Source organism: Myotis davidii, unplaced genomic scaffold (genome assembly GCF_000327345.1).
Source record: "Myotis davidii unplaced genomic scaffold, ASM32734v1 scaffold192, whole genome shotgun sequence".
In the NCBI taxonomy this organism is placed as follows: domain Eukaryota; kingdom Metazoa; phylum Chordata; class Mammalia; order Chiroptera; family Vespertilionidae; genus Myotis; species Myotis davidii.
The window spans coordinates 1,303,453-1,321,978 of NW_006284346.1; the positions used below are offsets into that span (position 1 = coordinate 1,303,453).

At 42.7% G+C, this 18,526-nt stretch overlaps 1 protein-coding gene and 1 pseudogene across 7 annotated transcripts in view; both read left to right on the forward strand.

Moving 5' to 3' along the window:
* Window positions 1-9,670, forward strand: part of THRB (thyroid hormone receptor, beta) — a 287,111-nt gene extending 277,441 nt beyond the window's left edge. For all 7 annotated transcript variants that reach the window (XM_006754655.2, XM_015570920.1, XM_006754656.2 and 4 more), the window contains 2 exons: window positions 1,255-1,513; window positions 4,742-9,670. In XM_006754655.2, coding sequence (XP_006754718.1) covers window positions 1,255-1,513; window positions 4,742-4,983 — 501 coding nt within the window. In that variant the 3' untranslated portion in view covers window positions 4,984-9,670. The remainder of the gene's footprint in view (window positions 1-1,254; window positions 1,514-4,741) is intronic.
* Window positions 9,671-18,048: 8,378 nt separating this feature from the next.
* Window positions 18,049-18,526, forward strand: part of LOC107184761 — a 15,927-nt pseudogene continuing 15,449 nt past the window's right edge.

Sequence of the window (18,526 nt, forward strand, 5' to 3'; positions counted from 1 at the left end):
CAGATAGAGCTTCAAATCGTGGATTCGCTCACAAAACTTTCATGTGGCCACCCCTTGCATGTTCCTCAACCTCTCAGTGCCTGGATTTCCACATCTATAGATAAAATTGGAAGCAAAATATGTACCTCACTGCACTGCTGTGAAAATTCAATAAGGTGGTGCACATAAATCTTGGTATGATGTCCAATTCATCAAAAACAAACGAAAATTCACAGTAATTAATAGTCTTTCAATCTATTTTGATAAGGGCATTTAATTAAACGTTCTCCCTATTCAAAAAATACAACTGATTTTTTAAATCCTCTTTCTTAGCAAAATTCTTTTGTAAAGTTTGTTATTAATGTTATTACACTGTCACAAATCCTGATTCACTAAAGCAACCAAATTAGCTAAAAAGGAGATCGCCCCATTGACAGAGAGATATAGGGTGTGGAGCAATTCTGGTGCCATAAGCACTGAGAATATATTCCTAGGAGCCAGAAGTCTGAATGCTGGCCTCACCTCACTCAATGGGTGACCTTGGGCCTTGTGGGTGATAGGCATCTGTAAGGGACTGTCGGGTTCAGTGCTCAAGGAACAAACTTGCTTCAGAAAACAAAGACAAGCACAGTTGCCAGCTAAGCATAGAGCAGTGGTTCTCAACCTGTGGGTCATGACCCCTTTGGGGGTTGAACGACCCTTTCACAGGGGTCACCTAAGACCATCGGAAAACACATTTGTAATTACATATTGTTTTTGTGATTAATCACTATGCTTTAATTATGTTCAATTTGTAACAATGAAATTGGGGGTCACCACAACATGAGGAACTGTATTAAAGGGTCCCGGCATTAGGAAGGTTGAGAACCACTGGCATAGAGTCATCTGTTGATTATTGGAGCTATAAGTCAAAAGTGTTGGCAAACTGAACATAAACACAGCTCTCAAGCAGTTAGTTGGGTTATAATACAAACTCCAGAGTAAGGAGATATAAGCAGTTTCACTCAACTGCCTAATACCAGTTGGAGATCTGTATCTTATGCCAAAGAAATGCAAACTCCTGAGATTAAAGTCAGTGAAGATAATGACCAACTTGGAGTACAAATACATGGTTGTATTTGGAAAGTCTGGAGCCAAGTAGGAAGGGGAAAGCCACAAAGTCCACATGCTCAAAGAGTTTAGGACGAGTGTCTATCACAGGAAACTGTTATGATACCACATGTTGACTAACCTTTGTCCACTTGTTCTTTGCTGATGTGGGCTGGTTCTTTTCAGCTGCCATGTGAAGACCAGATAATCCTCCTCAAAGGCTGCTGCATGGAGATCATGTCCCTTCGCGCTGCTGTGCGCTATGACCCAGAAAGTGAGACTTTAACCCTGAACGGGGAGATGGCAGTGACACGGGGCCAGCTGAAAAATGGGGGTCTTGGGGTGGTGTCGGATGCCATCTTTGACCTGGGCATGTCGCTGTCTTCTTTCAACCTGGATGACACTGAAGTAGCTCTCCTTCAGGCGGTCCTGCTGATGTCTTCAGGTGAGTGTGCCCAGGCTCATGACTGGGTGTCAGGAGAGTTTGGGTGCTAATTCAAATCACCTGATGAGTTCTTAATTCCTCTTTAGCTTCAGAATTATAGCTCACTGGGGCCCTAGTCTTTCAGTAAAAATAAAACATAGCTTTTCTAAGAACTCCCTATGTGATCTTGAGGGAACCCCAGCTTCTCTGGGCTTCAGTATCCTTTAAAAATAAAGTAATTGAACTATATAAGTGGAATTATAATCCTGGAGAGGGGGGTCAAGGTAACCTTTTTACTGAGATTTCTGTGATACAAGGACAGTTTTGACTAATACGGAATCATAGTGAGGAAGTTATTTCTTTCTTATAGCTCCTAAATGTGGCAGAGAGAGAGATTCGGTTTGATGCTGGTCTGTCTTTAACACCTAACACTAGTTAACCTCCCTTTTAAAAAAAATCCTCACCTGAGGACATGCTAGAGAGAGGAAGGGGAGAAAGAGAAAAAGAAGGAAGACAGACAGACTGACTGACATCAATGTGAGAGAGATTGACTAGTTGCCTTCTGTATGCTCCCTAACTGGGGATAGAACCCACCATCCAGGCATATGCCCAGACAGGGAATCGAACCGGCAGCCTTTCAGTACATAGGATGGTGCTCAACCAACTGAGCCACTCTGGCCAGGCTAACCTCCCTTTTCAAGAAAGAGAGAGCAGATCTCAGGAACAGTTTTGAGCAACAACCTTTAGCTAAAATGTAAGGTTTTAGCCATGCATTTATTTTTGTGGTTATCATCTATTATGGCAAATGGATTTTTAATTATATTTATTAGGGTGACATCCTATATAATAAAACCCTAATATGCAAATCGACCAAAGAGCGAACGAATGGCGGAACGGCCAGTCGCTATAATGTGCACTGACCACCAGGGGGCAGATGCTCAACGCAGGAGCTGCTCCCTGGTGGTCAGTGCACTCCCACAGGGGGAGCGCTGCTCAACCAGAAGCTGGGCTCACGTTGGTGAGTGCAACAGGGGTGGCCAGAGCCTCTCCCACCTCTGCCGCAGCGGTAAGGAGCTAGGGGTCCCAGACTGTGAGAGCCCCGGACTGTGAGAGGGATGTCTGACTGCCAGCAAGAGGGCACAGGCAGGACTGAGGGACCCCTCTCCCTGCCCCCCCGCCCCAGTGAGTGCACTGGCCTCTAATTGGTTAATAAAATTATATAGATTTTAGACGTGCATCATCTATATATTGTGTGTTCACCATCCCAAGTCAAGTCTCCATTAATCCTCCCTATACCCTCTTCTACCTCCAGCAAATGGATTTTTGTTTAATGAATAATATGAAGTTTCCTCTGTAGTGAGTCAATTTAACAGACTGAGTAAATAATCTAAGCAAAGTAGATAAAGGGAGTATGTGGGAATGGCAAAAATTGTGAGTGTAATTCCAAACTCTATCAAACACCGAACTGAATGATTCTTCCCATTTCTGCCTGCCTGACAGCCACGTGACATAATGACTGTAAAGTCTTCCCCACCTGAACGGCCTGGGCACTTTTCATTAATGCTGCCAGGCCTAGGAAAATGTTACAAACACTTTACCTTTGGCCATTGACAGCTACACATCAGTGCTCTGAAGCTCCGGTTCCTCCTCAGAATTGTCTTCTAAGCCCCATTGCATTGTCTGGCATTTCACTTACACAGAACCTTACGCCTTTTCTCCAAAGACCTTTCTAAGAGCTACTACGAGCTACCAAGTTCCTTGGTCCTACACCACTAACCAGAGAGCTAAAACGGAGATGACCTGAAAGACATCTCCTTGGGAAATTTTGTCTCAGATTGTTAAAAATAGTCCTTGACCTTTAAAAATGTTTCTCTTTTCATAAACAGGTTTAGTACAACTTGAGCATCATCCAGCTATCCTTTCATCTTTTTCTCCATCGTTTATAGGACCACCTTATCTTTATGTCTCATCAAGAGGCCGAGGTTAATCCCACAAAACCCAGGTTATCCCTTTAAAGGAATACATCAGAGCAATATTGTGTTGAGTTTCTATTTGGATCAAAACTTAAAGGATCCGGTGGAGAATTCTTCTGGCACATTCAAAGGAAAAGGGAAGTCAGGGAACCAGGAGAGAGAGGGAGTGAGTAGGTCCACAGAGTAGCAACATCAAATATGAAGGGGGAAACAAAATAGGAATGCACAAATTGCAATCTGAGCTAAATAAGGGATTTCAAAAGCCCATATATTTTTAGGCCCAGAAAGGTGAGTTGAGCCATTAGACCTGCTCTTTCCTTTCGGATTAAGCAGAACTTTATATAGATTTTTACTAATACATATGCTTCAATCACTGGACAATTGGAGTGTGAATTTATATGATTGGAGCTACAAAAAGCAAGCTGAGGAGACCTGGGCAGTGGGGATAGGCTTCCTGGAGCTGTCTGAGGAATTCATCCAGGTTTATAAATTACTTTTGTAATTCAAGTATTTGCAGCCTGGACATTCCACAGTCACCCAGCCCCCTTGTGACAGCTCTTTATGCCTTGAGTCCCCTCCCACAGCAGTGGGGAGAGTGCCCGGTCCTTACATGCTCTTGGTCTCCTCTCATTCCAACTCTGGATAGCTCACATCCCCTTTTCTTTTTGTTTTAACCCCCTACACCACCCCAACACAAGGCAGCTACAGGTGGAACTTTTACTAACGTATAAGGGAAGGGAAGGAGTGGTTCACCACAGCCTAACAAACAACTTAAATTGGATCTTGTACTTCCTTGTCATCATGGGATTTTCTCATTGTCCAACACTCCTCCTTTGGCATCCAGGCCCCCTGTTCCCAACTTCCTTCTGTTCTGTGCATGTCCATGCTCGTCCCCCTCTTTCTCCCGGGGAGCCACGGGAAACTCAAAACTGTTCCGTTGGTATGCTTCATCTGTCAGCCCTCTAGGTGGGGTTCTGCTTCTAGACCCTGTGAGGAAGGTATTGCCATTCACACCCATGGAGGGGACTGTCTAAACCAGAGGTAATTAGCAGAACAAAGCATTGGTCCCCTTCATAGCGATTATGCCACGTTCTGGTATTTTAGTGCCCATGCCCCAGAGTTCATGTGGCCCCCTTCTAGGAGTTGGAAGGTCACTTCTAGGAGTTGGAAGGTCCTCGAATCTGCCCACTTTCACATTAAAGGGCTTGAAACAGGCAAGGCAGTCCCTCTCCTCCCCACCCTTTGAATTAACATCCATCTTCTTGCGCCCCCTCAGATCGCCCAGGGCTCGCCTGCGTTGAAAGAATAGAAAAATACCAAGATAGTTTCCTGCTGGCCTTTGAACACTATATCAATTACCGAAAACACCACGTGACACACTTTTGGCCAAAACTCCTGATGAAGGTGACAGACCTGCGGATGATTGGAGCCTGCCATGCCAGCCGCTTCCTGCACATGAAGGTGGAATGCCCCACGGAACTCTTCCCCCCGTTGTTCTTGGAAGTGTTTGAGGATTAGACTGGCTGACTTCTCATAATTCCTACAGCACTACTGGGTGTCATTTCATTCCATTGCCTAGATCTTTTTGTTTGTTCCTTTGTTTCTTTGTGTTGGGAGGGATTGTAAAGGGAGCTAGTCCTTGGCGTAGACATGGATGAAATTGCCCCTTGAATGCGGGTACTTGCAACTATTGCATTTTGTTCTCCAGTCCTTTGATGTGAATGCTTTGATGTTTTTACAGCTAGGGAGGTGGGGTGGGGACCATCATTAATTCACCAGCACCAAGCCACCACCAGCTCCCATCTGTCCCTGGTCAGAGACTCAAGCAAGCAAAATGGCACAGCAGAAGACTAAAGAAGCCTTAAAACCAAGATCATGTGTTCGTCTTGATCCAATTCGGATTTTTGCAGGACTCAAAATAGCAGGACACAGGCCATCTTTGGTTAGATGTGGCTTCCAGCTTTCTAAAGAAAGGTCTGGACAAGTTTTGTTTATTCTAAAGCATGCTGGCTTCAGCACTCTTCATTCTCTCCTGGAAGCCTAACTTGGAATGTATAGAAATATTTGTTCCCCAAAATCAGCTGTTCTTTCACTGGAATTTTTATAATCTTATGATTTAATTCAAGTTATTCAAGGCATGACTCAAAGCCATGCAGGTACTTGACTGATTGAGACCAACATGGAAAATCATTTTCTTCAGCCAGCCAGCTCAAAGAAATTAGAAATGTTTGTCAGTGACTCAAGAGTTTCCAAAATTTCACATATTATTACCTCATAGTAGGAAGGCTTCTTTACAGTTAAGGCACAGAGAACGTTTCCATAGAAATTAGGCCTATTTACAGTTGTCATTTTTCAATGACATCTAATCCATCCTTTCTCAAACTCCTAAAGTTATTAATCCTGATTGCATCTTTGCTGTGCTGACAACAGGTTTCCCTATGGATTACATATTCTAATCAAGGAGAGAGAATGAGCTGAAAATGGAGTCTTGTGGAGGAATTCTGAGGAGAGACTAGTGCAGTTACATTCCAAATTGAAGGAAGCACAGTGATCTGAGAGCACTCTTCATGGACTGACGGTTTGAGGATGCTCCTTCTAGTCTTGAATCCTCAAGCTCTTTGCTCTACTCACAAAAGTGTCCCCTAGCCTCCTTTTCCCTCTGACTCTGTGGCTTGACTATCTCTGAACAAACACTGGTCTAGCCACTGACGCTCTCTGTCCCTATTAAAGAATTGCCCTAAGGGATATTCAACAGAAAACGCCCACAGATCATGTACAGGAACCCTCACTCACCTTCCCCACCTATGTCACCTCCCTGATAACAAACATTGGAGTAGCTTGTACCCAGATAACAAATGGTGACATTGCCTCATCACTTCAGCGTCAGAAGATGGGCAAAGAATGTACCCATGCAATTGAATGTATCTCATTCTTCACTGGCATAGTAGACAAACACTATTTTTTAGCCTGCCTTGTACTGCCTTATCCTGGAAATCCTGGGGACAATAAGCCATATCAGTGAGATTTACCTAAAAACAAAGGAATGAAAGTCACTGTGAAAACCAAGTCAGATCTTTTTTTTTTTTTTTTTTAACTGGCCCAGAAGTCAGGGTGTCAGAGTTCTAATTTGTGCTCTGTCAACTGACAGATTTGTGACGTTGTTAGATTTGGGTCTTGGTTTTCTCACCTTGGGTCCTGATGAATAAGTCCTAAACTCTAAATTTCTTCGAATCCTTAATACTCTACTAATTTCAGGGGAGAAAAAATCTGGGTCTTTTGATAGTTTCCTTCATATTCAAATTTCTACCTTAATTAGACAAACATTATGGCCCTCCTAACAGATACGGAAATATTTGGTATTGATTCAAAATAAGAATTTGACACACTACTTGTCAACTATGTAGAGAAAGGCAGGACGGCCCTGGAAACACAAGAGGAACGGCATTGAATATCCCAAGAGTGACTGGAAATAATCTGAGAGGAAACGTGTATGTTTAATGCACTAGAGCAATTACACTGGCTTCTAGAGGAAGGAAACCAGAACATCTCTGTGGAACTTGCTAACCATGTTTGCACTTTCATTCTAGGTGAAGAGAATGAAAGTGTAAACGTGAAGGTCATGGGCAGACTACCTGCTTTGACTTTATCTACAGAAAGTAAGGTTTAGTTCTTCTCTGAGCAGCCTCTAGCCAGTCTCCTTAAGTCTTTGCTTTATTAACATCTCAGCTCCCTCTGTTGACTCTGAAACATAACCCCTTAGTCACCTTCTAGCTCCAGCGTTAACTCTGAGCTTTGTGGCGTGGGGCAGATTTCCCTGAGAAGGCACTGAGAGGGAGGCAAGCAGGTGGGGTAGGGGAAGGTTCACAGACTCCTTGGGCATCAAGCCTTCCCAGGAAGTTCTCCTCAATCTGCTGGACAGAGATCCCCCCACATATTAGACACACCCAGATTCAAATATAAGTACAGAGCCTGATCTCAAGCGAAATTGGAATGCTTTGTGGATTAACCATGATTAGACATCGGCCAAATGACACAGTATATCTACAGTAACCCAGACAGCCCCAAGTACATTTACGTTTGAGCCTCAGCCTCTTAAATGATTGCCTTAAACAGGCAAACCGCTGATCTAGTACTCTTGTTTATGCTAAGAGTGATAAGCCTTAACGCACGTCAGGTAGAAAGGAAAGGCTATGAGAACTCAAAGGATCATGACCCTACTGGTCAAAGTAGCTCGTTTCTTCTGTAACTGATTGAGGAACTTCGTGCATCTCAAGACTCCATCTCATAAAACTCAATTAGGAGAGATTTGCTCTGGATTTTTTTAAAACGCTTTTTTATACAGTCCAGACTGTTGAATCAAGTGTGGACCTGATCAAAACCCCTCACAGTGGGGAGACATCCCAGTAGGGGAGACCACCGTTCAACTGGGATTCTTATTTATAAATCACTTAACTTTTGGGGATGAGTGAGGTGTGTGGGGATGTGTGTGTATATGTATATGTGTGTGTATCTGTATATGTGCGTGTATGTGTGTGTGTGTGTTACCTTCAAGTGTACTTTGCTCTTCAACTTAGCTGTCCAGTGTTTCCAGAAATAGTGAGAAAAGTAAGATCTTTTCCTCTTTATAATTCTGCTCAACATACCATGTGCCACCTCAGAGCTTTTTCTAGTCAGATGAGCCTCTGTCTTCAATGACGCGCTTTGCCGTGTTGATGCCTCAAGCCCAGCGCCGTGTCCCTCACCTGGGACCCAGTGACACCTCTTCGGTCTGCAGCGCTGTCATCGGGGTGGACCACCGGGCTTGGCTCTGCTCCAGCAACGCCATTCTTGCGGCTCTTCCCTGAAAAGGTGTGCAGGCCTTGGCCCCTCCTCAACACTAACCCCCCGCCCCACCCCAGACTCAGCCTCCACAGAACTGCTGAGCGCCCTCCTGGCATGTCATCGTCGGTGAGACATTCTTATTCTGTGGAACTCTAACCTATCCGTGTCATATTGACCTTTTTGCTGCATGAGTCATAAATTATGAAATCAGTCGGATGGTGTTTGAAATGTAGCCAGCATTTGTAAGGCTAAACCTTTTTCATCAACTGAATTTAAGTGAGTCACCAAGCCGCAGTTCCTCTTCGAAAGGAAGAGTGCTCATGGACATTTGAATCTCTGCCCTTTCCAAAGGCTATGGCATCAGGTTCTCAAATAAGCTCGTAATTTTTCCTGTTATTTTAATAATATGGAAATAGTAGCATAGTGTTTCTTTTGATAGTGATAGACTATAATCCATATTTAAATTTTATAGAGAAGAAATTTTATTGTACTGTGATGTAGATATTTATTATCCAGGTAAGGATTTGCCCGGTGTGTATTTTTTACAATTGAAACGTTTTACTTTAATCTTAAAAAAAAAAAATACATTAAAAAGATGCGCAAAAAAAAAGGACTAGGGGGGAAAAAGGTTTGGCCTTATCACAGAATTTTTACTGTGCTGTATAAATGTTTGCAAATGCAAAAAGTGTGCATTTCCAGTGTGTGTCCACATTAATGAATGCCGCCTTCAAAAGCAATATCGTGCAGGTAAACGCTGTTTGTGGCTTTCTGTTGCACAGTTCAAACTGACCCACCTTATGCACAAGACAATCAAACAGAAATCTGTCCTCCTCAGGATTCAGATAATACTCAAGTAAATTACAGAGCACAATGTAAGACCAAGGAAGACTATTTAATTACACATGTACTGTCAAGACAGAAGGTATCAGGGCATGAATAAGCCGACATTGCCCCATTTTTCTTTGGGTTTTCCCAATTAACACACATTTTCATTCAATTATAGAGCCAAATTGGATCTCTATGCTTTTTTCAGAGAAAACACTTCTCCCCCGACACACACACCCCCATCATGTTTTTATGCCCTGAGAATCAGAAAAATGCTACAGAATAGGAAGGGATTGACTGTCATCGGAAGATCTATGTGTTGCAAACAGTGTTAAGTGATATTGCTAGATTGGTAATATTTTTTTCAGCCTAAAACTCTGTTGAAATCTGTGATCAAAATGTTTTAAACTATCCAAAAAGAAAATTTGTATATTTGGGAAAAACGGATTTTTACATAGCTTTTGTATGCAGATATTAAATTGTAATTATGAATATAGTGGGCATAGATAAAGTCATAAGCTTCAATTCTAAAAAAGAAAAAAAAAACGCTTATAATGGATGTATGTTCCTGTCTCTTTCTTTAAATATTATGTTCTAACTAGGCCCAGTATTGCCTACTCTTCTCATCTCCACTGCTTCCAAAGGGAGGGAAACAGGGATGGAACAACATTTGTTTCATAAACATCTACTAGAATAAGCAAATTTCCTTAGGAGGAGAGTATTGGGGGTAGGGGAGGAAAGAGAGAAGTAGAAGTCTCATGGGGGAGGGCCACAGAGATGGAATGAGGAGGAGGGAAGACTTAACTTTTTGTAGCTCAAAAACTATATTCATCTTATTTCAAAATGTCCAGAATATTATTAATGGAATTATATTAATATCACTGTCAACATATATCTCAATCCCATTGCCCTGAACACATGTTAGGACTCTTTCTGTAATGACTGACAAAGAGGTAAGTCAAACTAGCTTAAGCCTAAAGGGAATTATTAACTGCAATATCTAGAGCAGTGGTTCTCAACTGTGGCTGCACATTAGAATCACCTGGGAATCTTTTTAAAATCCTGATTTCTGGGCCTCATCCTCCGGAAATTCTGTTTCTTTGTTATTGGGTGAGGCCACAACATTAGTAACAAAGAAACAGACTTTTCACACAACTCTAATTGCACTGTGGGAGGCAGATGCACATAGAATAAACCATCTTCAAGTGAGAAAATTTCAAAGTTCCTGTGCCCACAAATCCTAATGGATACAGAGGTCTGAAAAGCACTCTTCAGTTTTACCCTGATTCCTAAAAAGATGCTGCAGTCTTACTTGTTGCAGATATTTGGGTGTATCTGAAGTCTAATGATTTTGTGATTTTCCCTACGGGTATTTTTAGCCTTGAAGAGAGAATTTAGAATTTCTTTTCACTACCTAAAGTCAAAGCCAAAGAGAGTCTTTATAGCAATAAATTATGTCAAAAGGTGAAGAACCCAAGACCATCAAAGATCATTGACTGGTAAGTAAGCTGCTTTGTGAGAATCCAGTTGAAAATTTCAGCAAATTCACTTTCATTTTCTCCAGCACTTTGACAGAAATACCCCTCATCAGTTACTTGCTACTCAAGAGTCCCAGTAGCCAAACCGCAAAGAAGTGCCAGGTGTGTGTGATGCCTTCCAGGGTTCTTCACTGTCATGCTGGAGTATATCATAATGGAGCACCATGTAATGAACAAGTATCTATGCCAGGAATCGTACCAGGCCCTCCATGTTACATCTAATCCTCCAAACAAACCTATGAAGTAGGTGATAGTATCCTCGTTTGGTAATGGAGAGGATGAGTGTGCATAAGCAACTTATCCAACATCACACCGGTGACAAGTATCCGAGCACATCAGGTTCAAATATCCATGTTCTTTTTACAACCTGTACTACTAAGACCAGCATAAGGCCTTAGCCCCTGAAGAAAGAGAAAAGGCAACTCGGCTCTGGAAATGTTTATCATTTCCCCTTCCAAAAAGGCTCGCCTTCCCTAATGCAAAATAAATAAATAAATGTGCATCCTGAAAAATAGGCTACCTCACCTCTCACTAGGTTGTATCTATTGCAAAAGCACTCATTAGTGTTGCAATATTAAAAAGTGATTTCTCTTTGTAGGACTCATTTCTAACCCAGCTGGCTTCTAGAGGTGTCAATCTAATAAGAGGAAATTTTATTTTGCTAAGCATTTGGAGGTCCTCAGTTTTGCTTAGCAAAACTTAACTACTCATAGTTAAGTTTGGGGAAGGCTGAATTGCTCTGTTTAATGGAGGAAAAAAATTTACAGCAGTGAAGGTTGGGGAAGAGGGTAGAGGACACAGAAGCACTGAAGTTTCAACTTTAGATATCAAGTTAAAATTGGCGAATGTATGGTGCAAACTAATTTCTTACAGAAACAAATGAAAGGGGGCATTCAGCTATCATGTTGATATGGAACAAAAGAGTCCCAAAGCCAAGGAGATCTTGATAATAGAAGTATCCAAGAATTTATAGAATTCTGGGGGTTACTTTATCTGGTATCGGAAAATTGAGAGGTGAGTTACTCAAAGCAATCTCACCTCGCTCTGAATAGAAAGCTGTAGCTGACATCTGGTAGATACATTTACTTGAGACTGCACATAGACGTGGGTATAAATTAGTAGATTGAAGACCCTTAAACCAAATATTAGCAATCAAACCCAGGCACATTAGAGAAAAAATGTTTACAATAGTTGCAATGTCTGAAATGTCACTGATTAATGTGAAAAATGGGATATTCACAAAGGAGAAGCCCACATGGCTAACAAGTCTATAAAGAGATCCCCAACCTCACTAACTTTCAAGAAACAGGGACAATGACAACACTTTACATGCACAAATTAGACGGACAGAAAATACCAAGTGGTAACAAGATCATTAGGAGATGAGGACTTCATCTCCTGCTAATAAGAGTGTAAACTGGCCCTAGTTGGTTTGGCTCAGTAGGTAGAGCTTTGGCCTGTTGACTGAAGGGTCTCCGTTTTGATTCCAGTCAAGGGCACCTGCATGGGTTGCGGGCCTGATCCCCAGTAGGGGGCATGCTAGAGGCAGCCAATCACTGAGTCTCTCTCTCATCATTGATATTTCTATCTCTTCCTCTCCCTACCTCTCTGAAACCAATAAAAATTATATTTTTTAAAAAGAGTGTAGCCCTAACTAGTTTGGCTCAGTGGATAGAGCATCGGCCTGCAGACTGAAGGGTCCCAGGTTCGATTCCAGTCAAGGGCATGTACCTTGGCTACGGGCACATCCCCAGTGTGGGGTGTGCAGGAGGCAGCTGATCGATGTTTCTCGCTCATCGATGTTTCTAAACTCTCTATCACTCTCCCTTCCTCTCTGTAAAAAAATCAATAAAATATATATTTTTTTTAAAAAAGAGTGTAAACTGGTTCAGCCCATCCTTCCTTTAGCCAATGAGTCTATATAACCAGGGTTCCATTCCTGGAGACACTCCCAAACTCACAGAGATCTATAGGCATGGTCATCTTAGCATCACAGAATATGCAGCATCAGGGAGTTGAGTAGAGACTAGAGAAGAATCAAAGAATACTGGGTATAGGGCTACCATGGAAATCCTTACAACGTCAGAAACACTGAACTAGACTTGCATACCAAAACGCATAAGAAACAAGACTTATAACACCATATATATGAACTACAAACACATACAAAGGAACTCCATATATTTTACATGGAATCATATATAACCAAGGACTTCAGACTGACTTCCTATGTGAAACAGATGAAGAGAACAAATAAAATAAAACAGAAGGGCCATTACGGGCTGATGATTTAAACCGTGATGAGGTGAAGGATATGATTATCTCAAGTCCCTGCACTTGAGGTCCCCCCAAAAAAACTGCCAGGTTTTAATCATTTCTTTACTATCTCTTCCCTGAGTTACCCCCAGTACAGTATTTCCTATGTGATAATAGACAGTAAATGATTGGATGACAAAATCCTGGTGAGACGTACAACCTGTGGCCTCAGAATCAGGGAGGTAAAGTCAGAGAGCCTGAAGATGACTGGGGGGAAGGCGGGGGGAGAGAAAGGGGTAAACAGTCCTGGTTGACAAATGGTCTTGCAGTTGCAGAACCTATTTTTCCAATCAACAAAATCTCTATATAACTCCAATATGTAAGAAAGGAAAGAAAATGTTCTGGTTGAATAGGTCTGCCCATTCATCCACACCCCAAAGTCCCCAAAGCAAATCCTTAAATCTCTCTGAGAGTTCTGAAAACCTCTGATCTAGAAATCCTTGCAGGTATAAGCCAAGTCAGGAGCAATACATGGGTCAGTCAACTTTATAAAAGGCCAGGGTAGAATCATTTGTCAGCAGTCTGTAGAGAGACAGGGCCTGGACCTGAGGGCAGGCTGCCTGGGACAAGAATGGGAAACCTGAGAGATGGGCTTTTGCTGTCACAACTCTTGCTTTATCTTTTCAAACCAAATTAACAAGGCTCTTTTGTTTTTATGAGCCTGGTATTACATATTCGACCTGTTTGTGCCACATAAGTGGGGTAAGCAAGTTTAAACAAAACAACTTCTGTCTCTTCTGAGTTCCTCTCATTCAGAGAGCTATGAGTCAGGATCCAGACCATTTCATGTGGGAATGATTCAAGGACTTGGGAACATTTAGCCTGGAGAAGACCTGAGATGGTATTCTAGCTCATGTCCGAGATACCTGCCAGGTAGAAGAGGAAATCAATTTGTTCTGGCTTGTTTCCAAAGAACATAGCTGGGATTAATGAATGGAAATTACTCAGAAGTCAATATCAGCTCGACCGAAGAATGAACTATGTCACAGCGAAACTGTCTAAAGCAGTGGTTCTCAACCTTCTGGCCCTTTAAATACAGTTCCTCATGTTGTGACCCAACCATAAAATTATTTTCGTTGCTACTTCATAACTGTAATGTTGCTACTGCTATGAATCGTAATGTAAAGATCTGATATGCAGGATGGTCTTAGGCGACCCCTGTGAAAGGGTCGTTCGACCGCCAAAGGGGTCGCGACCCACAGGTTGAGAACCGCTGGTCTAAAGTGCAAACAGAGAGTTCCCCATCACTCAAGGTGTTCGAGCAAAGACTAAACTCTAATCTGGCAATGAAGTAGTAAGACTTGAAGTGTCCAAGCAAATGACCTCATAGATCTGCTCCAGCCGAAGGTCACATCATGCCACGTACTCAGGGACCTGCTGCCTGCACTTGCTCAGGTTTTAGGCTCTTGCTGGTGTTGTATTTTAGGTTCTCCATGTGAGATGAACCAGAGTGAAATGCAACTTCTGGTGCCACTTACTTAGAATGTATAATCAGTCCCTGCAAAAGCAGATGAGCCAGTAAAATAAAGTCTACCATCTGTCTCTCCATGGTTTTTTTTTCAACAATCATCCTACTAGCTCCTGAGGAAAATCTTCTCTGTGCAGCCGTGAATCAGGCTGATTTGAAACCATTACCAGAGAGAACGGCATGCCAGAATCAAAGAGCAACTCTACAGTGAGAAAAAATATAGCAAATAAATCCTAGGCTAGGCTGACACACTAGGAACAGTCCATAGTCAGTGGTTCATCAGATGATGCCGAAAGCTGTGGTCATGATTAAGAGCGTCCCTCACAGCACGAAGCTCGAATTGGTTCCCTCTGGTTGAGACTCTGCACATTGGTTGTTTGCCCAGACACGAATTTATTTTGACCATAATTAGTCTTAATCAGCTTGCCTTGAGTAATGATGTAGCCAAAAAAACACAGCCAGAAGGCAGTTTAAGAGGCCTCTCCAACAATTCATAAAACAGAACTTTAAAAAAATATTTTGTAAAGGATTGATCCCTCTCCTGCATTATTTAGTTTAATTGGTGTTAGCAAAAGCGATGGTTGTCCACTCCAAAATGGTATCGGGGGATGAGAAAGGGACTATGGGAGGGCCAGTGCCTTACAATAGTCAGGGCAGGGGGATGTACTGAGAAGTTCTGCTGTGGGCTCTCCGCTCCTGCGCAGGTGCCTCCGGAGGTTTTAGGGCTAAGTCGATGGTCTGTCAAAAGTGTGCATGATTAGCTTCTGACCACTCTGAATTATTATGGATGACAAGCAAGACTAGCAGTGTGCTGGCTCACCCTGGCTGGTGTGGTTCAGCTGGTTGGAGCACTGTCCCTCACACCGAAAGGTGGTAGGTTCGATTCCCCCTCAGGGCACCTACCAAGGTTGCTGGTTTGACCACCAGTCTCTGGGAGTGCATGGGAGGCAACTGGTTGATATTTCTCTCTCACGTTGATATCTCTCTCTCTCTCCAATCAATAAAAATAAATAAATAAATAAATAAATAATAGGAATGGGCTGGTGCAACTTTTTCCTCCAATATAGTGATTATAAGTCACATATTTACAAAAATTGACGACATCAGTTTGTCATGAAAACATTTTGATTGCAATCAACCTCATCACCCATAGGAATTCCTTTATTTCACATCCAAATACAGGCTTCTTTCTTTCCGAAATGAGACTAAAGTCTCTCTCCCTGAAAAAAATGCACTTGATATCTCATCCTGACAGGAAAACAGGGGTGGGAGGGGGGAACAGGCAGCACCGCGATTCTGAAAATTACAGTGTCCCTGGCACATAGAAATAAAACTACTGACCCCAGAGACTCCAAGGAAGTATATTCTTAATTTGAACCCAAGTATCCCTTGGGGTTCTGATGACTTATTCTCAAAGTCGGCAAAATGTTATTGAATTTTTTTAATTGTTAGTTTCATTACAAGGGTAATTTTAAAACTTACCATAAGGCATACTGGAAAATATAATGAAAAAGATCATTAAGTGTTGGAACCCACTGTCCAGCGTAAAGTATTCTCCCTAAGATGGCAGCCCCCACACTGTTGCTTTTGCCTGTCCACCATCCCTTTCCTCTTCCCCCAAGCCCCCACCCTCCAGCACCATGGAAGAGCTTTGTATATGTTGTCTCTAAGCATGAAGGAGGTGACAACACAAGAGTAAAGTCAAAGGAAAGCCAGGAGCAAAGAGAGAATTCCTTCTCCACTTCAGGCCTGTGATCCCATGGCCCGGAGGACAACCGTGGTTAACATCTGAGTAGATAACCATCCTTACTGATATTTTTATATTATACGAGTGGCCCGGTGCATGAAATTCATGCATTCAGTGCAGGGGAGGGGGGTCCCCCAGCCTGGCCTGTGCCCTGTCACAGTGCGGGAGCCCCACGATCCATCACCCCAAAGAGGTAGGCCCCACCCACCCATCCGGGGCTCCTCGAAGATTACCCCATAGAGGTAGGCTAGAGCCGGGGGAGGCCTGCAGACCCGTGGCTGCAGCCCTGCCCCCATCCCTGATGCTGCAAGTCCCCGCCCACCCACGCCTGCTGCGCACGCAGCCTGCTGATGGGTCATTACTGTGATGGTGTCTCGACCAATTTGCATATTACCATATTATTAGTATAGATATATATTTTTTATTGATTTTAGAGAGTAAGAGAGAAAGAGAGAAATATTAATGATAAGAGAGAATCATTGATTGGCTGCCTCCTGCAAATCCCCTACTGGGGAATGAGCCCACAACCTGGGCATGTGCCCTAGACCGGAATCAAACCCAGGAGCCTTCAGTCCATAGGCCGACACTCTATCCACTGAGCCAAACCAGCTAGGGCCTTACAGACATTTTTATATGCATACATACACAAGCATTTTAATCACTTTTTCAACTTTCAATGTAGACTGGATCCCAGACAAAGATCTCTAGGGTTAACCCAAAAGGAATATAAAACCATAGGTTAAATCAACAGAAGAGGCAGGAATGGGGCAGGTGGCAGGGGCTTACACTTATGTCTTCACTAGGCTTTCTGAAAGCTGGGCATTTCTCTGCTCCAAGGTCTTCAGTCATACTTGTTTTTGCTAAGTAATGTGTTTAGATAAGTGATGTCAAAAGGATCACAATTTTTTTTTTCATTCTCAGCTTTTATTAGAAACATGGAAGTGCCATTATCACCATCCTCCTTGGAGACATTTGAGAACATAATGAGCTTGTCCTTCCATATAAGTAGAGAATTCAAACCAAAAGAATCCTTCCAATGAATCACATTAACATGAATTCCAAGTGTCTTTAAACATTTGGACCTGAAAAAAGATATTGGTTGTATGTGTTTTTTTCTGAATCAAAATGCATCTTCTTACTTAATGCGATGATACATTTCCACAGAACCTGCCCCCACTGCACTTCAATGAAACCAAAGATCCAGAGAGGTCACAAGAAAGCCATTGACATGACTTTCAACTTAAACTGATTAGGGGCCCTTTCAGAAAACCAAGGATAAAAAGAAAATTCTAAAACTTCCAAAGAAAATAAATAGATAGATAGAGCAGAATGTATTGCATTTCTCACCGTAACACTGGGGTAGGAAGACAATGGAACAGTATCTTGAAATTATTTTCAATTTGTAATTATTACCTAGCCTTGTAAGAATGAGAGAAAATTTAGTATTTTCTAATATTTAAGAACTTAGAGAGTTTGTTACCCATGAGCTCTCTCTGAAAAAAAATGTCTAGACAAAGTGCACAGCAGAAAACAAGAACAAGAACAAAAAATTAACCTGGAAGAGAATACAGAATAATAGAAACCTGGAATTACTTCACCACATGAGAGGTTCGGGGGGGAAAGGAGAGGCAGAAAAGAAGGAAAGGCATGCTGAGTTTCTTCTGTTTTTGAGTGAAGGGAGCAGATATTGGATAGAAAATGAGGAGTTTAATATTAGTATATATACTGATGGTTTTAATACTAGTACGTATACTGACAGTTTTAATGTTATTTTTTAAACAGTGGAAAGGAAGGTATATGTAATTTTGTCATCCTTCTTAAGTAATACACTAACAATAGGAACTATAAAAAAACCAACTGATAGCTTCTTTTCCGACGAAACACCAAATGGCGGATGACGCCGGTGCTGCGGGAGGGCCCGGAGGCCCTGGGGGCCCCGAAATAGGAGGTCGCGGCGGCTTCCGTGGAGGATTTGGCAGCAGCATCCGAGGCCGGGGTCGCGGCCGGGGTCGGGGCCGGGGCCGAGGCCGCGGAGCTCGTGGAGGCAAGGCCGAGGACAAGGAGTGGATCCCTGTCACCAAGCTGGGCCGCCTGGTTAAGGACATGAAAATCAAGTCCCTAGAGGAAATCTACCTATTCTCCTTGCCCACCAAGGAATCGGAGATCATTGACTTTTTCTTGTGGACATCCCTCAAGGGCGAAGTCTTGAAGATCATGCCTGTGCAAAAGCAGACCCGTGCTGGCCAGAGGACCCGGTTCAAGGCATTTGTCGCCATTGGGGACTACAATGGACATGTCGGTCTGGGTATGAAGTGCTCAAAGGAAGTAGCCACTGACATCCGTGGA